This window comes from Cavia porcellus, unplaced genomic scaffold (genome assembly GCF_034190915.1).
Source record: "Cavia porcellus strain 051 isolate PalLab524CR breed Dunkin Hartley unplaced genomic scaffold, mCavPor4.1 scaffold_16, whole genome shotgun sequence".
NCBI lineage: Eukaryota > Metazoa > Chordata > Mammalia > Rodentia > Caviidae > Cavia > Cavia porcellus.
Window position 1 is genome coordinate 33,075,905 of NW_026947499.1, and position 20,558 is coordinate 33,096,462.

The window sequence follows — 20,558 nt, forward strand, 5'->3', positions numbered from 1 at the left end:
GATTTGTTTTGTGAATCTCTGACTTTGTTACAGTTAAAAAAACATACTTTGTATAATTTAAACCCTTTTAATTTTGTGACTTTTCTTGTGGTCTAACATATGATGTATTCTTTTGTTTTCATGCTTTCCAGGCAGGTGTTTGTGCCGCCCAGCTAAATCCTTGGCCCAGATATGCTGTATTCTGAAGAATGTTCTTTGAGCATCTGAAAAAACATTAGTGACATGTTCTGTAAATAGCAGATTCGGTTGAGTGACGGCTTTCTTTTATATCCTTGCTAATGCTCTGTCAAGTTGTTTTACTGGTTATTGAGTAGGGTGTTGAAGTTGCCAGTTTTACAGATAAATGACATCAAATGACCAGTTCTCTTCCTGCCTGCCCTACTTCTGCCCATTCAGAGTAGTGAGACATGTCCTGCAATCCACAAACGACTGTCAGGAGGAAAATTAATTACTGGTTGGTAAAATATAGTATGGTAGAGCTTTAAAAATTAAGGATTTTGCTGAAAAACAATAGACAGTCTTTGGGCTGGGTTGCTTACACTCAGGGCATCAAAAACTCAGGTGGACCTGTGGACAGTGCTGGCTTTCTCCCATCCATGAGCCTCAGCAGCCCCTCTATGGGGCCTCCCCACTGTGTGTGGCAGAAACATATCCATGGCAGTGGGTGGCCCAGGAGAAGACAGTTGCCAACATCCTAAATGCTTTTATTGCTGGAGAGAAACACTCCTCTGAGACTCATAACAACACAGCAGGCAGCAGCTGAGGAACATGCAAGGACCTGGTGGCATCCTACTGAAAAAGGCTCAGGATCCATTAGCTGGCCTATAGGAACAGCTAACCTGAGGATGAGCATGTCCCAGAGGCATCAGCAAAGGGCCAAAAGAAATGCACATGGATGTGGCCTGAGTTGACACAGAACCCACAACGCATCATAGAAACCAGGAAAAAGGTGGTACAATAATGCTTTAAACATGAGAATTCTCAGAAAGGAAGCACTGTAGTCAGGTCAGAACAGGTCATGCAGGCACCTCCGATGTATGTGATGCAGTGACTTCAGCCACCTGGGACACCTGTACATGTGGCAGGGAAAATAATGAAGCAAGCTCTCTGGTGCTGACCCTGGACCACATGAAGAGAAACTTGCTTCACATTTGCTTTGGAAAGGAAGTGAGAGGCCCAAGAGGACCCAGAAGCAAGAAGACAAAGGACAGTAGTTCCCCTATTGAACAAGAGAGGCGAGGATGCCCAGGTTAGGCAGTACAGACCCACCTGATTTTAAAATGTAAGACCAGAAACAAAAATCTTTATAACTCATAGCCCTATTACCACTGAAAAAAACAATTTCTGGTTTTAAAAAACAGCTGTGAGCTGGGGTAGATCTCAGTGGTGAGCACTGGCCCACTACACAGGAGGTCTAGGTTCCAACCCCAGAACTGCAACAAACCAGCTAACAGTAACAGGCTCAGAGGCTCTCAGAGCAGAACAGACTACAATTACTTTCTACAAACCCCCAAGGAAAGGAGAAACACAACACATAAAAGCCAGATGGGAACTGTACAAAAGAGGAATCAAATTGAATCCATCAACTGAAATTATGATGAGTGGGTTTAGCCCAAAAAATATATAACAGTATCAGAAAATCTGTTCAGGTAACCTGTCAGATCAAAGGCAATCGTTAAGAGGTGTTCAGCCTTAACCCAGCTCATGATACCTGCAGCAGGCTGCTCCTGCAGACTTTCCAGTTTTCTCTGTGCCTGGCTGGCTCCTCCTCATCTCCCTGACCTTTGATCTCTGGACCCAGCCTCCCTGCAATTCTCTGGGTGTGGGACTTTGCCCTGAACTGCTTCTCTCACTCAGTTCACAAGATACTACCATCTTACTGCTGGCCAGTCCCACAGAGCTCCCAAGTCCTCTCCCAGCCAGCACTGTTCCCAGCATGGGATCCCCTGGGGCTCCCCACTGTCTTCCCTAGGTAAAGCCTGGCTGAGAGGGTGCCCCTGAGTTTCACATATCTGCACCCTGGTAGGAAACTAATGTTTTTTTTGTGCCCCTCAGGCATCAGAAATCCTGGAAAAGGCCTGGAATTGGTTCCCTGGCCAACCATGGCATACTCTGCTCAGAGTAGACACCAGTGTCCACATGACCCAGATAACCCCACTTGTCCCTGCTCTCCCTTCACACTTGCAGCCTATTTGCTCTACTGTCCCAGGGCCTTTGCATTTCTCGCTCACCATCTCCTCAATTCTTATTCCAATATTACCTTCTGTGAAAGGCCTCCTCTGCTACCCTGAGAGTGACAATCTGAGAGTGCTCCATGGTGCTCATTCCTCCTCCATAACCACTAAATTTCTCAGAGCATCTTGGTACCCACCAAAGTAAGCCTTCAGTTTCCACTAACCCATCTGCAAGGCTCCAGCTGGGGGTTCTGTTCAGGGCCACTGTACCTCTGCTGTCTTCCAGGCCCACAGCATTAGAGCACCCCTGTTCACAGCAGCAGCAAAAGCCAGGATGACAAGACCTTGTAATCTCAACTATTGGGAGGCCATTAGGGAGGAAATGATAATCCTCAAAGCCCTCAAAATTTCCATTTGCCACCGTGGAGCCTCTAGCTCATTCCCTAGCTGGTGCTAACAAGACACCCAAGACAGAAAAGGTCACCAAACAGACCAAACTTGTGACTCCAGGCAGGGGAGACAGCTGAAGCCTGGATCCACCCCTGCAGCCAGTGACACCATCAGCAATGCTGCTCTGGTGACCTGGCAGGCACAGGACACTGCAGCAGTAAGCATGCTGGTGTGGACACGAGTGGGAGGGCACAGAGGTTCAGGAAAGGACCCAAGCCCTGCTCTGGGAGTGTTTCCCCTGGGCCACTGCCTGTGTGTCTGTAATAAAGCCATGATCCCAAGCACAGCACTCCTGAGCTCTGTGTGTCATTGTAGGAGTGAATGCTAGTGGTTGGCATCTGAGGTGAGGGCAGAGCAGTGGGGACCAAGCCCTTACCCTGGGGTCGGGACTGTACCGCAGTACCAAGTAGCAAAGAGCTAAGCAAATAATGGGCATGTTTTATAACTTGGACTGCACATTGCAAAAACTCACTTCTAGCATGAGCTAGCACTATTCTGGTCCTCATCTGAGGAAAACATCCTAACATCTGTTCATGAGAGCAAAGAGCTGGGATGCCCCAGACTGGTGCAGACGAGGTAGGCCAACATCCCTTCCTTGGATAAAGAATTATTCTAAAGCTGTAGCCACTAAGAACATGGGGCCAGCACAAAAAAAACATTAGTTTCCTACCAGGGTGCAGATATGTGAAACTCAGAAACCATCAATGTAGCCAAATGTGGCTACCTGGGTATCTATCCTCTATAGGAATAAAACCCAGATTCCAGAACTGGTTGTGGTGTCCTATGATCTCAGCTATTTATGAGGATGAGGCAGGAGGATCACAGGTGGAGGCAACTTAGGAGACCCTGTCTGGAGGTGCAGTTCATATTAGAACTTACTTGGTGTGTGCAAGGCTCTGTGTTCTATCCCCAGGGCCACTAAAAAAAAAAAAAAACAGGATAGGCATAAAAAGTAGTTTCGTATGAACTAGAAACCTAAATGTAAAAAGCAAAAAACTAAAGGAATTTGGACTTTGGTCACAGGAGGCACCACAGGAGTGGAAAAGAGCTGTTAAGCAGGACACAAAAGCAGTCGTGCCAGGCAGGATAGGTGCACTGACTAGATGAAATAAGAGCTTCTCAACAAGACAGTGGAAAGACAGCCATAAACAATTAACTATAAACTGTAACCAAAGAACACAAGTCACCTAAAACAAAACAATGAACAGCAGACGACAGCAGAGAAGGAGCTCAAAGATCAGCAAGGACATCAATCCATATGCAAAACTGGGGCTCCCCACTTCCATACAGTGGCTGCTCATGGGGAGGGAACCCTACTACCCAAGCACAGTGAACATGTGAGAAAGTGCTTGGCTGCCCAGTGACCAGGGGGACAGACTCAAACCTGTATGGATTACCATTTCATATGCACACTGTCAGAGACACCAACAAACAGGCTCAGATGGTAGGGATGGAGAACAACAGCCCTACAAGCAGAAGCAGAACTCATTCAGAATTTCAACAGATGAGCTGAAGCATTTTCAAGAACTGAAAATATCTCCCTAAGACCAGCAATGAGCTCTGATCATGAATCCCATAGAGACCCTCAATGGGCAAGGAAGCCACGGTTTACAGTGGCAACAGATGGGAAACTACACTGGTGCCTGCCGGTGAGTAAACAACAGCTCCTAAGCCCTGCCAGACTGTCATGACAGCCACATTGAAAGCAAAGTCAAGTCCCAGAAGGACCTGCAAAACCACCCTTTATTTAGGAATAGTATGGCAGGGGTAGAGGGAGCAGTACACAGGTGGTTGCTGGAATGGCTGCCTTGTGCTAGGCTGAGGCACATTTAAAGGTACTGCTCCTACCTGGGAGAGGAGCTCAGGATTGTGGCCACCTGTGAAGTACTGTGGCAGCTGCTGAACAAAGGTAACACTCACCTCAAAGGCAGCCATTCAGGGGCAGCCGGCTAGGAGGTGCCCCAGGGCAACCAGGACTCAGCCTGGACAGCAGCATCACACTGGCTACTCAGGAGCTCAGAGTCCACGTAAATACATGCCTGGACACTGGTACAATCTCTAAGGCAGAGTGCCGGGCTAGGGACATGCAAACCCTATTCTATGACACCTCTGGGTACAGGTGTGGCTGGGGACTCCCTCTATCATCACTAAATGACAAGGAATTGTGAAGTTCTTGTGCAACTGTAAAATATCCTGGATTCCAACCCCACAGCGGTGTGGTCCCCAGCAGAGCCAGATAAGGAACAAGCCCCTGTGGCCCCTAGAGAGAGAGAATAGTATAGACATGGGGGAGGTGGGAATGAGTGGGTGACACACATGTCCACACAAACAGGGGCCTGACCTCACTGTCAAACACAGATGACCCTTTTTCCTCACTGGGAGGCCCCATGTGCTTGGGTCCTGAGCCATGCACTCACCCTCATCCCATACCTCCTCCACACTGAGTACCATCAGCATCTGGGGCTGCCACTCTGCTTCCTACCACTGGGACCCGCCCCCCTATTATCCTGCAGACTGTGACTTGCTGCTGTGACCAGAGTCCAGTGGCTGCCCACAGTTCTGTCAGGCCCCAGGATCAGAGATGGCAGGCAGAGCAATACGTAGGAGAGTGGCTTCTGAGGACAGCCAGGATGAGTTTTTCTAAGCAAAGGCACATGGATGCTCACCTGAAGTTTCAGAATCCAGCCTGCTGGAGCAGCGAGTCAGTCACACCATAAGCAGGAACCACAGAGGTGGAGTGTCCTGCCTGGATCTGACAACATGTTGGCACTCAGCCAAGGCTATATCCAAATGTCCCCTCTTCAGGACAAGGCAGTGCACCACTCAGGACCAGCCTGTAGCGAGCCTCACCAGGCACAGGGACAGAATGCAACAAGCACTGACTTCTGAGGGGTTGTGGGGAAAACGTGATGCTGCTCCATATCAGAGACTCTGGGCAGCTTGGGCAGGGTGTCCTTCAGCTGGTGCTTGGCACTTGTTGAGATTCAGGTCAGGTGTCCCACAATGAGGTAGGCATGTGGCTACAGTGCCCAAACTAGGAGCTCACCCAGGCAGAGTTATACTGAGCCAGAGACTTCCCAACCCAGGAGCAGCTTGATCTAGGAAAGGGCCTGAGACCCAGCCCAGGCTGGGCTGGGTTCTCCCCTCAAAGGGCTCATGTCAGTTCACTTAATGTCAACAAAACCATAAAAATGACCACACAGACCCACAAAGATCCAGATCCTCCGAAAAAAAGGTGCAAGCAGGGCAATGCCAACTGCCTCCTCCTCCCTGCAGAGCCAGACCAGGGAAGGGGACTGTCCAGCCCCTCCTTGAGTGCTGTTCTGAGCAGTTTGGCTGTCACTGGCCATCATATGACTGCCAGCAGGAAGAGGCAGTGGGTAAAGTGGGTTAAGGCAAGAGACAACACTGAGTCAGCAAGCAGCAGTTATGGGAATAAATACTTTTAAACTTTTTCTCATAAATATGCATTAGAACATTTGATAACACAGGTAAGAGCTCTGAAATTAATTTTAAATTAAACCAAGACTGGATTTTTGCATGACCAGTAGGGCAGTCCTTTACTAAAACTCCCACTCCCTAAATGTGCCAGTGGTAGTAGGTTTGTGTGCAGCCACCTCAGTCCCGAGGCACCTTGAACTGGTCCTTTTCCCTGCGGATGACACGCATGGTGGTCACAGGGTCTATCTCACCTGCATGCTGCTGCACTGTCTTCTCCCTGAGGAGGCAAGAAAGAAGGCAAGTTGCAGGCTATATGCAGCACGCATGGCCGAAGAAGCCAGGACACTGTCACAGAGGATGCCGGCTAGGTGTTGTCTCCACTGTCAGAGACTTGAAAGCCTGAGCCAGGTCCTTCCAGCAGGGCAGAAAAAGAGAAGCCATGGACTTCATACGATCCTGCACTGCCCAGCACCCAGAGCCTCAGGATCCTGATAGCAGCTCCCTGCTTATAGGGCCTAGAGGCCCTGAACAGAGGGACCCTAAAACCCTGCTAAGGCACCAAAAGTGTCCCTCCCATTTAGAGATGTAGGTCAGGGCCACCTACTTGGGAGCCTGGACATGGTTTAGCCCTTTGCTTGAGGTGAAACCAGCACGAGTGTCATAGGGGCTCCTCACCTCACACGCATGAAGGGGTTGTAGGTGAACTCCTCTGCAAGCGTGGATGGCACCGTGGGCTCCCCATTGGCATACTTCTCCTGAAAGACACACTACTGTCACATGGAGACCTCATTTCAGATACCTTTTAGTGATCTTCAAATTCCAACTGAAGATGGAACAAGCAGAGGGGCAGCGTGGTAGGTCCCCAACTCGTACTCCCCTGATGAAGCCTGCTCTCTCCCACTTATGGAGGACTGGATGGGCAGGAAGTCACCCCCAGAGGGTCGGCTGCTGCTTTCACTGCACCTCCCCACTGCCAGTGCTAGAGGGGAGGGGAGAAGAAGGGGAGCTTCTTCTTCATGACTATTATGTTTGAGTTTCACAGGCTAGAAGTAATGATGCACAGAAAGAAAGAAAGCACGTGGGTGACAGCCCATCTGGAGGGAGGCAGGCTCCCTCCCTGCCAGCTCTCCAGGAACCAGGACTCAGGAGATGCCCCAGGAAGGCTTGCAGAACCTTAGGACACTTTCCTGTCATCTCTCCAGATGCCTTACTCCTGAGAAGCACTGACCAGGGAGAGAGGAGGACTCAGCCTGGTCAAAGCAGGGAGTAATTTACTTTAAAAGTTTACTTTAAAAGTTTACTTTAAAAGTTTAAAAGTATCCTCCCCATTTACAAAAGCTTCCTTTCCAAACCTTATGAAGAGAAAAATCAGTTGACAAAATTCAACACCCACTTATGATTAAAAACTCTCAGAAAATCAGGAATAGAATTAAATTTCTTCAATCCAGTAAAGAGGTCCATGCAGCCCCAGCCTTTCTATAGTCAGTCTAGTAGGAGGGCAGAAGGACAAGCTGTGACAGTGCTGCTGACACCCACACAGCTCCTGACCCCTTCCCTCAGTGCTGAGGTTCCCCATGTCACATCTCCTTCCCCCAGATGTGCTACCAACTAGTGTCCCTTCAGCCACTAGAAGTACGCCAAGGAGGGGAGCTGAAAGACTAGTGATCACTACTCTTTGCTCCATCCCTTCTGGGAAAAGCAATCCTAGAGTGTTTTGTGACATACCCTGTGCTTCATGCAATTTTCTCCCTCTTCCTACAACATCTCCCTCCACCTCTGAGAGAAGAGAACTGACTTCTCCAAGAAGGACTGCCTCAAATTTGAGGCCAGCGTGGGCTATCTAGTGAGTTCAAGACCAGCATGCGAGACTTAGCAAGACCCTGTCTCAAAAAACAAAACAAAACAAAAACTCTTACCAAAAGTGGAGGAAACACTTTTGAGCTCTTGAGGTCAGCACTATGCCAACATCAAAAGTAACAAAGACACTTAAGAAAATAAAACTACAGAACAGTATCTCTTATGAATAAAGACACAAAAATACAAAGTAGTAATATGTAAAAAGGTAATAGGCTGACCAAGATTTAACTAGGAAGATTTAACATTTGAAAACTGATCCATATGACTCAGCATATTAAAAGAATTTGTAACTATACATGATATGATACTTTTTTAACCTATTCAAACCCTCTTCCCCATTTACAAACCATGTATCTATTCAAACCCTCTTCCCCATTTACAAAAGCTTCCTTTCCAAACCTTATGATTATGTAAGAGAAAAATCAGTTGACAAAATTCAACACCCACTTATGATAAAAACTCTCAAAAAATCAGGAATAGAATTAAATTTCTTCAACCCAGTAAAGAGGTACAAAAACTCCACAGCAGGCCAGGGATTTAGCTCAGTGGTGTAAGTGTCTGCCTGGCAAGCACAAGGTCATGAGTTCGATCCCGAGTTTAAAAAAAAAAAAAAAAAAAAAAAAAACAGCAGCCAGATGTGGCAGTGCGCACCTGTAATCTCAGCACTTGGGAGGCTGAGGCAGGAGGATCACAAGTTTGAGCCCATCTGGGGACATTCTACACAAGTTCAAGCCCACCCTGGGCAATTTAGCAAAACCCTGTCTGGTGGGGGAAAAAAAGAGCTGGGGATATATCTCATTGTGAAGGTCCTGAGTTCAATCCCAATAGCATGTGAAAAAGAAAAAAAGAAAATGCCATAGGTTCTCATATTAAGGGATAAAAAGACTGAACAAGCGCAGGATATATACATGCTATTCCTTAACATGCCCTGAAGATCCTCACCAGTGAAGCAAGGCATGAAAAATAAAAGACACACGCTGGGGAAGGAAGCAATGAAATATACTAAAACAGAAGCTACAACTGAGCCCCCAAACAGTCTTTGTGACCTTGAGTATGCACAGGTTTCTAAGGACACAAAAAGTGTAAGAAAACATGGATGAAGCATATTTCACCAAGAGTATAAACTCTTGTCCTTCAAAGGAAACTTAAAAAAAAAAAAAAAACAGAAAGGAAACCATTAACTGGGAGAAAATATTTGAGGTATATATTTATATTTAACAAAGATGCATTTCCAGATGTTATATGGCACTCTTATAACTCAATAAAAGACAACCCAATATTTAAAATGGACAAAAATTCCAGCACTAAGGAGGCTGAGGCAGTGGGATTGCTGTGACTTTGAGACCAGCCTGGGCTACATAGTGAGTTCAAGGCTAGGCTAAGCCACATAATGAGACAGTGTCTCAAAAAAAAAAAAATACACTTCACAAAAGTCAGCATATAAAAGGTCAGTAGCACAGATGGTCACTTTCATTATCAGTAATGAAATGCAACTTTCAAAGTACATGATACCAAAAAAAAATCATTAAAAAAGGGGGCCAGGGATATAGCTCAGTAGCATAACATCTGCTTGGCAAGCCCAAGGTCGTAAGTTCAATTCCTGGTTATCCCTCTCAAATCACAAAGCATATGATACCAGGCTAGGTGTTTAGCTCAGCAGCACAAGTACCTGCCTGGAAAGGGCAAGGTCATATATATGACCATCATATATATACATATATGATATCACTACAGACCTATCATAATGACAAAATTTAAGACCAACAGGAGTGATAGTTGGTAAGCACGTGGGGTAACTGGTGCTCCCAACACTTTGAGAATGGTGTGCGGCACAGCATGACCTCTCTGTAATGTAGTTTGGTAGTTTCTTAAGTGTTAAATGTAGCTGTACAGCCCAGCAATTCCACTCTCAGGAATGTACCCAAGAGCAGTAAAAACATGGGCCCACAAAGGAATTTTTACACAAATATTCACAACTTTGTTCATAAGCAAAAACTGGAAACCACCCAGATGTTCCCAGCAGATATTAGATAAACATGCAATGGGCTACTGCTCAGCAACAACACCAAAGGCTGAGGAGCCAGAGGGCCAGGCAGAGGAGGGTAGGGTTACTGCCTGATTTCCATAAAGCTCTAGACCAGAGTGATCTATAGTGATGGGAAAGGACATCAGTACCTGGGGGAGGGAAGGGGTGAGGGGCCTTGAAGAGCAGCAGCACCGTGTATCTCCACAGCAGCACATACTGTCAAAGTTCTACCAGATTTCAGATGGAGGGATGGAGTGGGACAGTAAGGGAGGTGGACGAACCAATTTCCCACAAAGAAAGTAATCATTACATACTGAAACATGCACTAATAAAAATAAAAAATTTTTTTAAAAAGAAAAACAGGCTGTTCACTCAAAACAATACACTCTACAAGATATACCTGAGCCTCAAAATTCAGTTATGGAAAAGCTGACATTTACCCAGCATGTGTGAGGCCCTGAGTTTGAACTCTAGTGTAAAGAAAAACAAAAGATAACTATGCAAAGGAAGTTACCAAGTGGTAATACATTGATATACACACACTGTCAGCTAACTGAAGTAGTGTTTAAATTTTTGAATATTGTTTTGTAAGGACCTATGGAAAAGATGCTAGACAGAAACAGGTTGTTTAAAAAGTATACAAAGCTGCAGGAGGAAGCATCACTCACTGGACTCAGAAGAGAGCCATGGCTGAGACCTGACCTCTCTCACATTGTGGGCTGCATGTTTGTTACTGTTTCTCAGTGAGTTTAGGGACACAGCCCATGCATCCTGGAGAAGTCTTAGCAGGCCTGTGGCCCAGTGGAACCCCTGGGCCAAGATGGAAATAAATGCCTTTCAGACAAGGAGACTGAGGGCCCCACCTGTCTAGGAACAGCAGAGATGCTTCCCCATACAGGTCCCAACTCCACTGCTCAGAGTGTGGGAAACCAGCCAGAACCTACAGTCGGCCTTGGTACTTGTAAGAAATACAGAAGCAGAGTCCCCTAAGGGACCTATCCAGTCAGACTAGCTAGGTGGCTTCAGGCTGGTGGTAACATGGTTCCACTCACTCTTCAGACCTATGGGCAGCAGCACCCAGACCCTTGTACAACAGACACTTGGGAGGTCACAGTGCTGTGACATGTCCTATCTGTGAGTCCTACTCACCTTAGCCCAGGCAAGTTTCTCCTGAATGGCCTTGTTACTGGGCTCCACATGGCGTGCAAATTTGAGGTTGTTGATGGTGTACTCATGGCCACAGTAGACTCTCTGGGGAAAAAGCCAGGACATGAGCTTCACGGAGCTGGCAATTCCTAGGGAAGCCCTGAGGGTTCTGGGCTGGCTCATATCCTTGACCTGACCTGGGTACCATATGGAATATAGCTAGTGGACACCCACAGGGGCAGCTCTTAGGACTGGACATGTGCAAATATATGTTAAACATCAATAAAAAGCATATTAAAGAGCCACCTCGGCCTGCTTGCTCTCGATCCAGGTGAGGCCTGTACCAGGGGCCTAGGGTATATGCAGCTGTGCAGTTCTCCTGGCCTCCCAAGGTGGGGCCCAAGGTGTGGGGATGCTCCACAGAGTGGGATCCTACAGACCAGGGGGTGCAACCCACCGTGTCTGGAGGGAGCCGACCTAAGACCTGGAGCAGTGCCTTGTACATCTCATCCGCAGTCCCTTCGAAGAACTTCCCACAGCCAGCCACAAACAGGGTGTCACCTGGAAAACACCAGCAGCCATGCAGTGGAGTCACCTGAGCAGCTGGCTAAGGCTCGAAAGAGGCCAGGGAACTGGCCACAGCCTCTGGCATTGTAGGCTGAAGCAATGAGTTCACTGACCACTGGCTACATCCACCTAGACACCCAATAGGCACTCCCAAATGCTGTGCCTCGGGTCTCATATGGTGCCATGGACAACAACCAGCTGTTCAGGTCTGAAACTAAAGTCACCTTGACCCCATTCGCACAACCCCCAGGCCCACCTCACAAATCTTCCTGCTCCCTACTAACCTGGCAGCCTGTCCGAGCCCTTTCCTTGGTACTTAGGTTTTGGTAGGGCCTGCCCTTTGCAGCTGAGAGCACCTGAGGTGGCCACCCCCTGCAGACCTCCCACTGCCCCAGTCTCCACCCCAGCATTCTTAGGCCATCCCTGCATTAGGGCTTCCCTGGGCCCTCCCTGAGGTCTTGAGGCCCTAAACTGGGTCTTCCCCACATGCAGACTCCACCCAAGTTGCTCCTGTCCCTCAGGCCCCACCCTGCCTGTTCACATCTCATCCTGAATGCCTTATCCTCCACTGCAGCTACAGAGACACCAGTCCCTCCCACCGTGTCCTTCTCTGGTCTGTTGCTTCCTCCACCTCTGCCCTCCTTCAGCTCAACTGGGGGCCCTAGGTTATGTTGGCTGGACCCTGCTGAACATTGGACCGAACTGTCAATACCAGACAACTGCACTTTTCCCTGGAGGACACTGTCTATTTGCACAGGGTCATTATGCAAGTCACGCTGCCAGCCACTGTAAAACATGTGACAGTAACAAGCACAAAACAATCAAGTCAGTGTCCCGCAGCAGTCACCCTTCATGGCACCTCCAAATTCCACAATTTTCTACTGTGGTTCCCTGAAACAGTGACAAACCTGGGTTTTCTGACAGGACAGGCAAGAGCCTTGAGGGGCACCCAGCCATGTAAGCTGGATGGCTGAGCTGACTCCACACCTGCTTACCTAACCCTGAGGGCCATGTGGTACGGGCCACGCAGGTCTCACCATTTTGCCACAGCAACAACTTCAGTTCACAGAGATCCCACCCAATTCACTAGCCACAGTGAAAATGTAAGCACTGGCCAAGTTCTGTTCCAGGCCACCATTTGATAAGGTAGAACCTCTACTCTGAGTAAGGAAAAGCAGATCCAGAACCTGACATGGACTCCTGCAGGGTCCCCAGCCTACATTATATGCTACTGCCCTGAAGAAAAAGCAAGTTCCTATAGCTGTATTTAAAAATAAGCATAGGCTGTGGAACAATTTCAGTTTTATTATTGTTATTATTATTTTTAAAATAATTTCAGTTTTACAGAAAAGCTATAGACTTCATCCAGGAGTAGTAGCACATGCCTATAGTCCCAGCACTTGAGAGGCTAAGGCAGAAGGATCACCGTGAGTTTGGGGCCAGCCTGGTCTCTGTAGTGGGTTTAAGGCAAGCCTGAACTGCACAGTAAGACCCTGTCTCAAAAAAGAAAAAAGAGGTACAGGGTGTGGTGGTTCGCACCTACAATCCCAGCACTCAGGAGACTGAGGCAGGAGGATCGTTGCAAGTACGAGACCAGCCTGGGCTACAAAGTGAGCTCAAGGCCTGCCTGAACTGCATAGCAAGACCCTGTCTCAAAAAGACAAAAACAAAGAAAAAAGAAAAAAGTAACAGACCCCCACTCTCACTCCAAGAATTCCATCAAGGCTCTCATCATTCTAGATATCCAGCCACATCCATGCCCTACACTACGTGACCTGTACTCTAGCCTAGCTGTCTCCCATTTCCCAGGAGAATCCTAGGCGCCCTCAGCCAGTCTCTTTAAACCAACATGTGACCCAAAGCTCTGCAAAACTCCAGTTAGCACCACAAAGCTGAAGAGCAGGTTGGCACTCAGCCCCTGTTCTGGTGCCTGCTTGGCCACCTTTACATCAGCATCAATATTACTTTGATTTCTCTCAAAAAATTCCTGAGATTTCTGGATATACCTGTTTGTGTCCTGAGTAATTATAGCACACACACCATCTGGGAAGCTGGCTCAGGGCCCCACAAAGCTCAGTGATGGTCACAGCCACCCAAGCAGCTCCTAGAACTCTCTCAACCATTAACTGGTCCATGGTGCTGCTGGGTCTGCAGATCACTACCAGTAGGATATAGGGATTGGGCCTGGGGTCCTGTCTTATACATCACCCAGCCTGGCTCACAGAGCTCTCTGGGAGGGGGGGGTATATGGAAAGACCACATGGCACCTAAGGGTCTCCCATGGCCAGGCCCCTGCTTAGGCCAGGCTACCTGTCTGTTGCTGGAGGGGCGGGAGGCTGTCCCCCTCCCAGTCATATGGCAGCAGTATGGCATGGTGAGGGGTCAGAAGGTGCCCCAACTCTCCAGCACTACCTGATGATATACTATGTGTCTGAAGCTGAGACTCGGGGTTAGTGTGTGGTTCACCACATGGGTTTTAGGGCAGAGGACAGCATCCCTGTGAGTCCATCTGGTAGGAAAAGTTGCTTCTCTATGCAGGTGATCGAGACCATAAGCCTTGATGACGTCACAAGGACCACCTGGCCCCCATACCCTCGTACACTCACCTGTGAACACAGCAGGGGGCTCTGAACCACCAGGCTTCGTCACAAAGTAACAAATGTGTCCTGAAGTGTGGCATGGTGTTGACAGGCATTTGATGTTGAGAGACCCCACCTGAAGTGAAATGAAAGAGAGGTTGACATGAACCCTGACAACTGGGGGCCTTTCTCTGGACTCACAAACAAGTGGCACTGCTGGTCCCATACAAATGTTCCCTATCCAGAGTGTTTAGTCTTCCCAATTTTGCAGATGCCTCTAGAAATACCCAGGACGAGGAGGAGCTCTGGGTTGGGTAAAGGTGGCTATGGGACTTCCTCCTTGGGTGCAGCCCCAGATACAGACACCACTCCAGAAGGGCAGAGCCAAGGGATCTTCTTTGGTTCACTGTTCAAAACAGCCAAATCTAAACCAGGCATTTTGCCTGGGAAGTCATCGCTCTCTCCCTGTGTGCGTGCATGCGCATGTGTGTGTGTGTGTGATCGCCACTCTGTAATTTCTCACTTTAGAAATCTACAGAGGTCAGGTGTTTATCTCAGTGGTGCAGTGCCTGCCTGGCAAGTGTGAGTTCCTAAGTTTAACTCCTGGTACCCCAAAATAAAATAAAACTTTAAAAATAAAATGAAAAAGAGTCCAAACCTATGACAGAGCAGATACTGCAAGAGAGACACTCTGGTAGTTCTCACTGGGATGCCAAAATTGTACACACTTTCTATACAAACACAGGGGCATGTCCTCATCCTGACAAATGTTACCAAATAATCTTGCTACATCTCTTATATGTACATCTCAGCATAATCCCACCACTACTGCATCCAGAAAATAAACATCACTCCACAATTCCTTTTTAAATTTCCTATTTCAGCTAGGCATGGTTGAACAGCTTGTATCCCACCACCCTGAGAGGCTGAGGCAGGAGTTTGAGGCTAGCCTGGGCAACTTAGCATTCTGTCTCAAAATAAAAAAAAATTTTAAAGGGCTAGACACGTACCTCAGTGTAAGGGCCCTGGGCTCTATACCCAGTACTGAGGGAAAAAAATTTTCCCACTCCACTCAGAGCAAGTATCATGGCCTCCCCACACCCAGGCACATTTTGCACACAGATTTTCTTGCTATGAACTAGACAGAAAAAACTGTCAAGCTGCCATTCAGGCAGGCACAGGGAACACCTGTGCTGGACACTGAAGTGAAGGGCTCTCACTGTGCCCCCTTCCCAAACTGTGCCCTGGGCCTAGCGTCCAGGCAGGGCCACCCTGAATCCTTTCTGTTGGCTCACTCCCTACCTGCAGTGTAGACAGGTGTGTGACTTTGTCAGTCAAGGCCCCAATTCGGTCATCGCCACCATACACCTTTAGCCCTGGCTCCAGCTTGACCAGCTTCTCATTCCCACCAGCATGGTCCCTGGAAGTCAAACAGGAGACATGGGGTAACCCACTGGATGAAGAGGGTCTGCTCACTTGCCTACCATGTTCCTCACGAATAGAAACACATCTTCTAATACAGGAAAGGCTTCCTATCTGTCATTTAGCTCAAGTGAAAACAATAGTTTTGATGCCCAGTTTTAAGTGAGGCACTGCCATACTGTGCTATTGCTGTTTTCTGGAGCAGAGGAAGCAAATTACCCTTAGATCATCCAGACTTCTGGGAATCACCTGGAGCCCTTTGAATGGCATTCCTCTTTCAGCCTGGCCAGGCTGAGTGTCCCCACTCTTCCAAGCTCCATTTCACAGAATCAGCTCAGGCTTTTCCAGTACTAAGGAACATTGCTTCCTGTCAGTATAGCACTCAGTGTGCCCATATTGATTCTTGTATGTATGAAACTACACCCCAGGAGGAGTCCAGAGAATAAACAAGACACCTGTCTCTACTCATCAGGGCCCCAGGGAGGCAAGATGAGCTTGATGCCCTATCCTCTGCCCCAAGGAAGAGGGTTATCACACATAGGCCAGGGAGGCACCATCACCCTGCTTGCATTCATCACTGATTTTGTTGTTGTTGTTGCTTTTTTGTTAGTATTTTGTCTTTTTGCTTTGTTTTGACATCACTGATCTTTAAAACACTATTACAGGGCTGGAGATTTAGCTCAGCAGTTCAAGGGCTTGCCTGCTAAGTGGGAGGTCGAGAGTTCAGTCCCAGGTACACACATACACACAAACACTATCATCCAAACAAAAAATAACACAACACACTATGGGAAACATAGGCTCAACGCAGGAACTCAGTTCAGGACTTGGTTTCTTAAAAACATCAGATACTACTAGAAAAAACAAACAAACAAAACTAAACTCTCACCAAAGTATCAGGAAAGAGGCACTTGGACTAGGGCTACTTAGCATGGAGACAGAATCCAAGAGAAGTGTGAAAAATTGCCATCAGGAGCCCCAGAGCCAGGCTACCACAGCAGGTGGGCCTTAGCAGATTTTCCAAAAGACAGAATAGCTATATTAAGTAACCAACAAGGAAGTTATTGGTGCTGTATTCCTAGCGTTGGGAGGACATGGCTCAGAACCTCAGAGGCCTGGCCACAAGGCCCAACCAACACCAAAGACCATCTGAGCTACATCATCTGTGCTTCACTTTTGTCCACAAAAGCACTGGCAGCTCAAGCTCTGTGCTGGGCCATCTAGGGTAAACAGTCAAAGGCTGCCCTCACTGGTCATTTGAGAAAGACTATTAAGAGCCAGATAATCATTGCTACCTTTGACGAGCCTCAAAAGTTTCAAAAAGCCAAAAGGAGGGCTTTGGAAAGACAATTCCTTACAAAACACAGGAGCTTTTTTCTCATCCTTCAGTTTTCAAATATTTTTTCTCTTCCTTTAGTTTCGAAAAACTTTTTTAAAACATGGGGAAAAAAACGCTTGAAAGATAGCTGCTTATTTAAAAAGAAAAAACCAAAAGCTGATGTTTAGGATTCTTTTGCCCAACATGGAGGCTAATGTACCATTTCACAAGCCCAGGGGATGTGAGAGGCAACTGTGGGGGGGGAGGGGAGGTCCCTCTTGTGGCTCAAAGAAGTCAGGCTCCAAGGGACAGCAGGGGAAGCAGACTGAAGACACTGCCCTGCCCTTTTCTCTCCTTGCAGGCTGCATGTATCTCTCCAAGTAGTGGCTACATTAGCAGACCCCATACTTATGGCCCTGGGACCAGCACCTCAGAAACCCATAAGCCTATGGGGAAGGAAGAAGGGGCCCTGGTGCTCAGAATCTTCCCAGGGGCCTCCCTCACCCACACTACAAGCCAGCCCCTTGCCCACACAGGTGAAAGACAGACCCTTGCTTATCCCTGTGATCCTCCAGAGCCAGAGGCCAGCCTGGGACCCCACACTTACCAGTGGTGGTGGGTGGTGAGCACAGTGGTTAGCTTCACGCCATGTTTCTTCACTGTTTCTACAACCTGTGGCCACAGGGGAAGTCAGATAAAGGTCTGTCACACTCCTGGCCCTTAACTTGCCCTTGATACTTGGCCCCACTGTGGGACAGAAGAGAGAAGATAGCCTTTTTCCCTCTTGTTCAACTTGGTGATTCTCAGTTCCACTGGACCCTCTCTATGCCCACTCAGCTCTGAGGTCAGCACTGAAGCAAAAGCGTGTAGGAAAGCTAAGTCTTAAGGGCTCATAAGAGTCCAAAGACCAGTATTATGGGGCCTGTGATCTCCTCTACTCCCTTAACAGAATGGCTGGAAAGTAGCAGAAGGACACTGGTTTGTTTTCCAAAAACTAAATAAACTTGTCTCCACTTAGGTTTGACAGAGCTGCAAAGACAATACAAATGTTATCTATGGAGAAGAAGACATGGTGCTAGGTGACAAAGCACGGGGGTCCAGGCAAAACCTCACACCTTCTGGGGCTGCACAGGGTCCACAATGGCGGCTTCCTGGGTATCCTCATCGATGAGCAGGTACATGTAGTTGTCAGTAAGGGCAGGTAGTAGTTCAATCTTCATGGCGCCTTGCTCCACAGTCACACTTTTCCTTAAATCTGTGTGATGCAGGAGGATTCCCAGCAGAGGTGGACTTGTGGATCCAGGACCTGTGGACACAGGACACAGCTCCAAGTCAGTCACCAGAAATGAAAATTCAAAGGAGCCACACTCCTTCCAGCACCAAGCCTGATTTTTCTAAATTCCTCTGACAGAGAATGTCTCAGTTTCACTACATCCATAAAGAAAGGTATAGAAAATGACTCATGGTCCCATTTGTGGAAACCAGCTGTCTCAGATTTAAATTTTTATCTCTCAAAGGTCCTGAAAGGACAGAACTCCCAGCTTCAGCATGATGCACACCACTGCTGAGGGGACTGTTGTGGTCCTGGGAGGTGACAAAGCTGGATTGTTTACCCCCCAGCACAGTAAGTTGCCTCTGTTTTCTCCTGTAGTTAGAGGCTAAGAGACCTGAGTCCTATATGATTATTCACAGCCCTTCTCGCCCTCCAGTTACAGGAGAAAACAGTATTTCCTCCTGTAAATGGGAGACACTTGATATGGGTCAAACACAGAGGTTCTAAGTTGGCCACCACTGCTTACTTTTCTACAGTGGAGGGTACAAGATCACCACCCAGGTGAGTGAAAGGCCTCTGTCTTTGTGGCTAGGAGGTAGGGAGAAGTGAGTGGCTAAGGAACAAAAGTATCCAACATCCAGTGGGCACATGCCAAAATAGTCTACCAATGAAACTCCTAGTCAGTCTAAAAATTCATGGAGCCCCCCAACAACACAAGTCTGAGCTGTAAAGGGGAAAAAAAACCCAAGGTGGTGATGAACACCTGTAATCCTAGAACTGTAGGAGGCTGAGGTAGAAGTATCACAAGTAACTTAGGAAGACTCTGTCTCAAATTTTTTAAAAAGGTCTGGGGATATAGCTCAGTAAGAAGGCCCAGGGTTCAATCACACAAGGTGGCAAGATAGTGGTAGATGCCAGGCTGAGGGTGTTTCCCAAAAGGGATCCAGAAAGTGATCCCTTGACCCTCTGGAACATAACGCCTCCAGGACCTGTCTAAATGTGGGATCAATACCCACATGGCTAGGAAAACAGCCCAAATTGTGTTTGTGCTTTCTTTTGTGAGTGAGTGTGTGTGTGTGTGTTGCTGAGGATTGAACTCAAGTTCTTATGGGTGCTGGGCAAGTACTCTACCACTAAGCCATGTCACCATCCTACCCCAATTCTTCTTGACAAACTAGCTGAACATTTTCTAGGTCCTTCTCAAAGACAGTATAATAAACATTTCTGTATGATCAGGTTCCTGTGATAGTTTACCACTCCTAAACCCCAGAAGTATCCAGCCTATAGAAGACCGAGGGTGAAAGTAAGACTCAATGAGTGTGAAAATGCCTTTCTTAACAAGGTGCTCTGTGGTGTTTTCTAGTAGGACATTACAGCGCCCAGGTAGAGGAAAAGATTTATAACCCATGCTGCAACCTGGAGAAGATGCCTTTATTTCTAAGGAAGGAATTGATCTCATACCCCAGAAACCTTATTCCTTTTCCACACACAACCTACCTGAGCACTCCTGGAAAACCCAGCTCACTGGTTTGGTACCTGGGTATTTCGCATAAGCAGAAATCACAGACCTGTAGCCTGCAGTAGGCCAAGCCCTTAGACATGTTTTGCTTAGCCCACAATACACTTTAAAAATCAAGACGTTTCATGGCCCTACCTCTCAAGGCAGACTATGGCACCAAACACAGCCGAGGGCTCGCTGGAATGGAAGCCAGGCCTGCATGGACTCTGCCTGGAGAGAGATGGAAAAGCTCTCGGCCGCCACACCGGGAACTGTCTCTAATGCAAAGGCCTGTAATTCTGGGGACCTCAACAAGCCGGCTTTTTCCTTAGCAAGAGAGTGTCACACACTCCAGAACCGTGATTGTTTTCTGCGAAAGTCGAAAAAGGGCCGGGCTAAGGCTTTCCAGCTCTGGGGAGCGGTGACTCGATGTCACTCCAAAGGTTGCGAGCCACAAGAGAAGAGATCAGGTGCCCGCCCGCCTGCCGACCTCTTTGCAGCCCCGCTCCTTGTCCGGTCGGAAGGTGATCGGCTCCTACGCCCGGAGACAGCGTGGGCGCGCCCAACCGACGTCCGGGAGTGCCCTGGCACACCTACCCAGGCCGCGGCTCGCACAGGCAGCTCCCAGCGCGGCGAGGCTCCGAAGGGACAGTGGCCCACGGCCGAACACCATGACCCGCAGGGCGGCACTGTCAGGCGCCCGGTCGCGACGGGGGCGTCGGTGGCCACAACCTATCAGTGCCCGCCTAGACCACCCCCTATCAACCAGTGCCCGCCCAGCACCGCCCCCAGTCAGTCGGCGCCCGC

At 48.1% G+C, this 20,558-nt stretch overlaps 2 protein-coding genes across 7 annotated transcripts in view; both read right to left on the reverse strand.

Moving 5' to 3' along the window:
- Positions 1–20,558, reverse strand: part of Igfals (insulin like growth factor binding protein acid labile subunit) — a 94,868-nt gene that overhangs the window by 9,967 nt on the left and 64,343 nt on the right. The window lies entirely within an intron of this gene.
- On the reverse strand, positions 48–20,536 carry Hagh (hydroxyacylglutathione hydrolase). 5 transcript variants are annotated; one of them, XM_063226283.1, is made up of 11 exons: positions 20,349–20,536; positions 18,096–18,286; positions 17,588–17,652; positions 15,543–15,660; positions 14,268–14,376; positions 11,552–11,655; positions 11,098–11,199; positions 6,741–6,820; positions 6,258–6,342; positions 5,291–5,376; positions 48–203 (listed from the first exon to the last, which is right to left on the reverse strand). In XM_063226283.1, the coding sequence occupies exons 1-10, from the start codon at positions 20,422–20,424 to the stop codon at positions 5,299–5,301; spliced, it is 1,008 nt and encodes a 335-aa protein (XP_063082353.1). In that variant the 5' UTR covers positions 20,425–20,536; the 3' UTR covers positions 48–203; positions 5,291–5,298. The 5 variants fall into 5 exon arrangements, with proteins under 5 accessions (XP_063082353.1, XP_063082354.1, XP_012997071.2 ...); XM_063226284.1 differs by having other exon boundaries at positions 20,242–20,403; XM_013141617.3 differs by lacking the exon at positions 20,349–20,536 and adding an exon at positions 19,908–20,121.

What these genes read in the sequence shown, in the direction of transcription:
- Hagh (XM_063226283.1), bottom strand. Translation starts at nt 20,424, where the DNA reads ATGGTGTTCGGCCGTGGGCCACTGTCCCTTCGGAGCCTCGCCGCGCTG. An exon ending in CACACCTGTCTACACTGCAG is followed by an intron (nt 14,377 to 15,542) that starts GTAGGGAGTGAG and finishes ATTTCACTTCAG; the next exon opens with GTGGGGTCTCTCAACATCAA. An exon ending in GTCGGCTCCCTCCAGACACG is followed by an intron (nt 11,200 to 11,551) that starts GTGGGTTGCACC and finishes CTTTTTCCCCAG; the next exon opens with AGAGTCTACTGTGGCCATGA.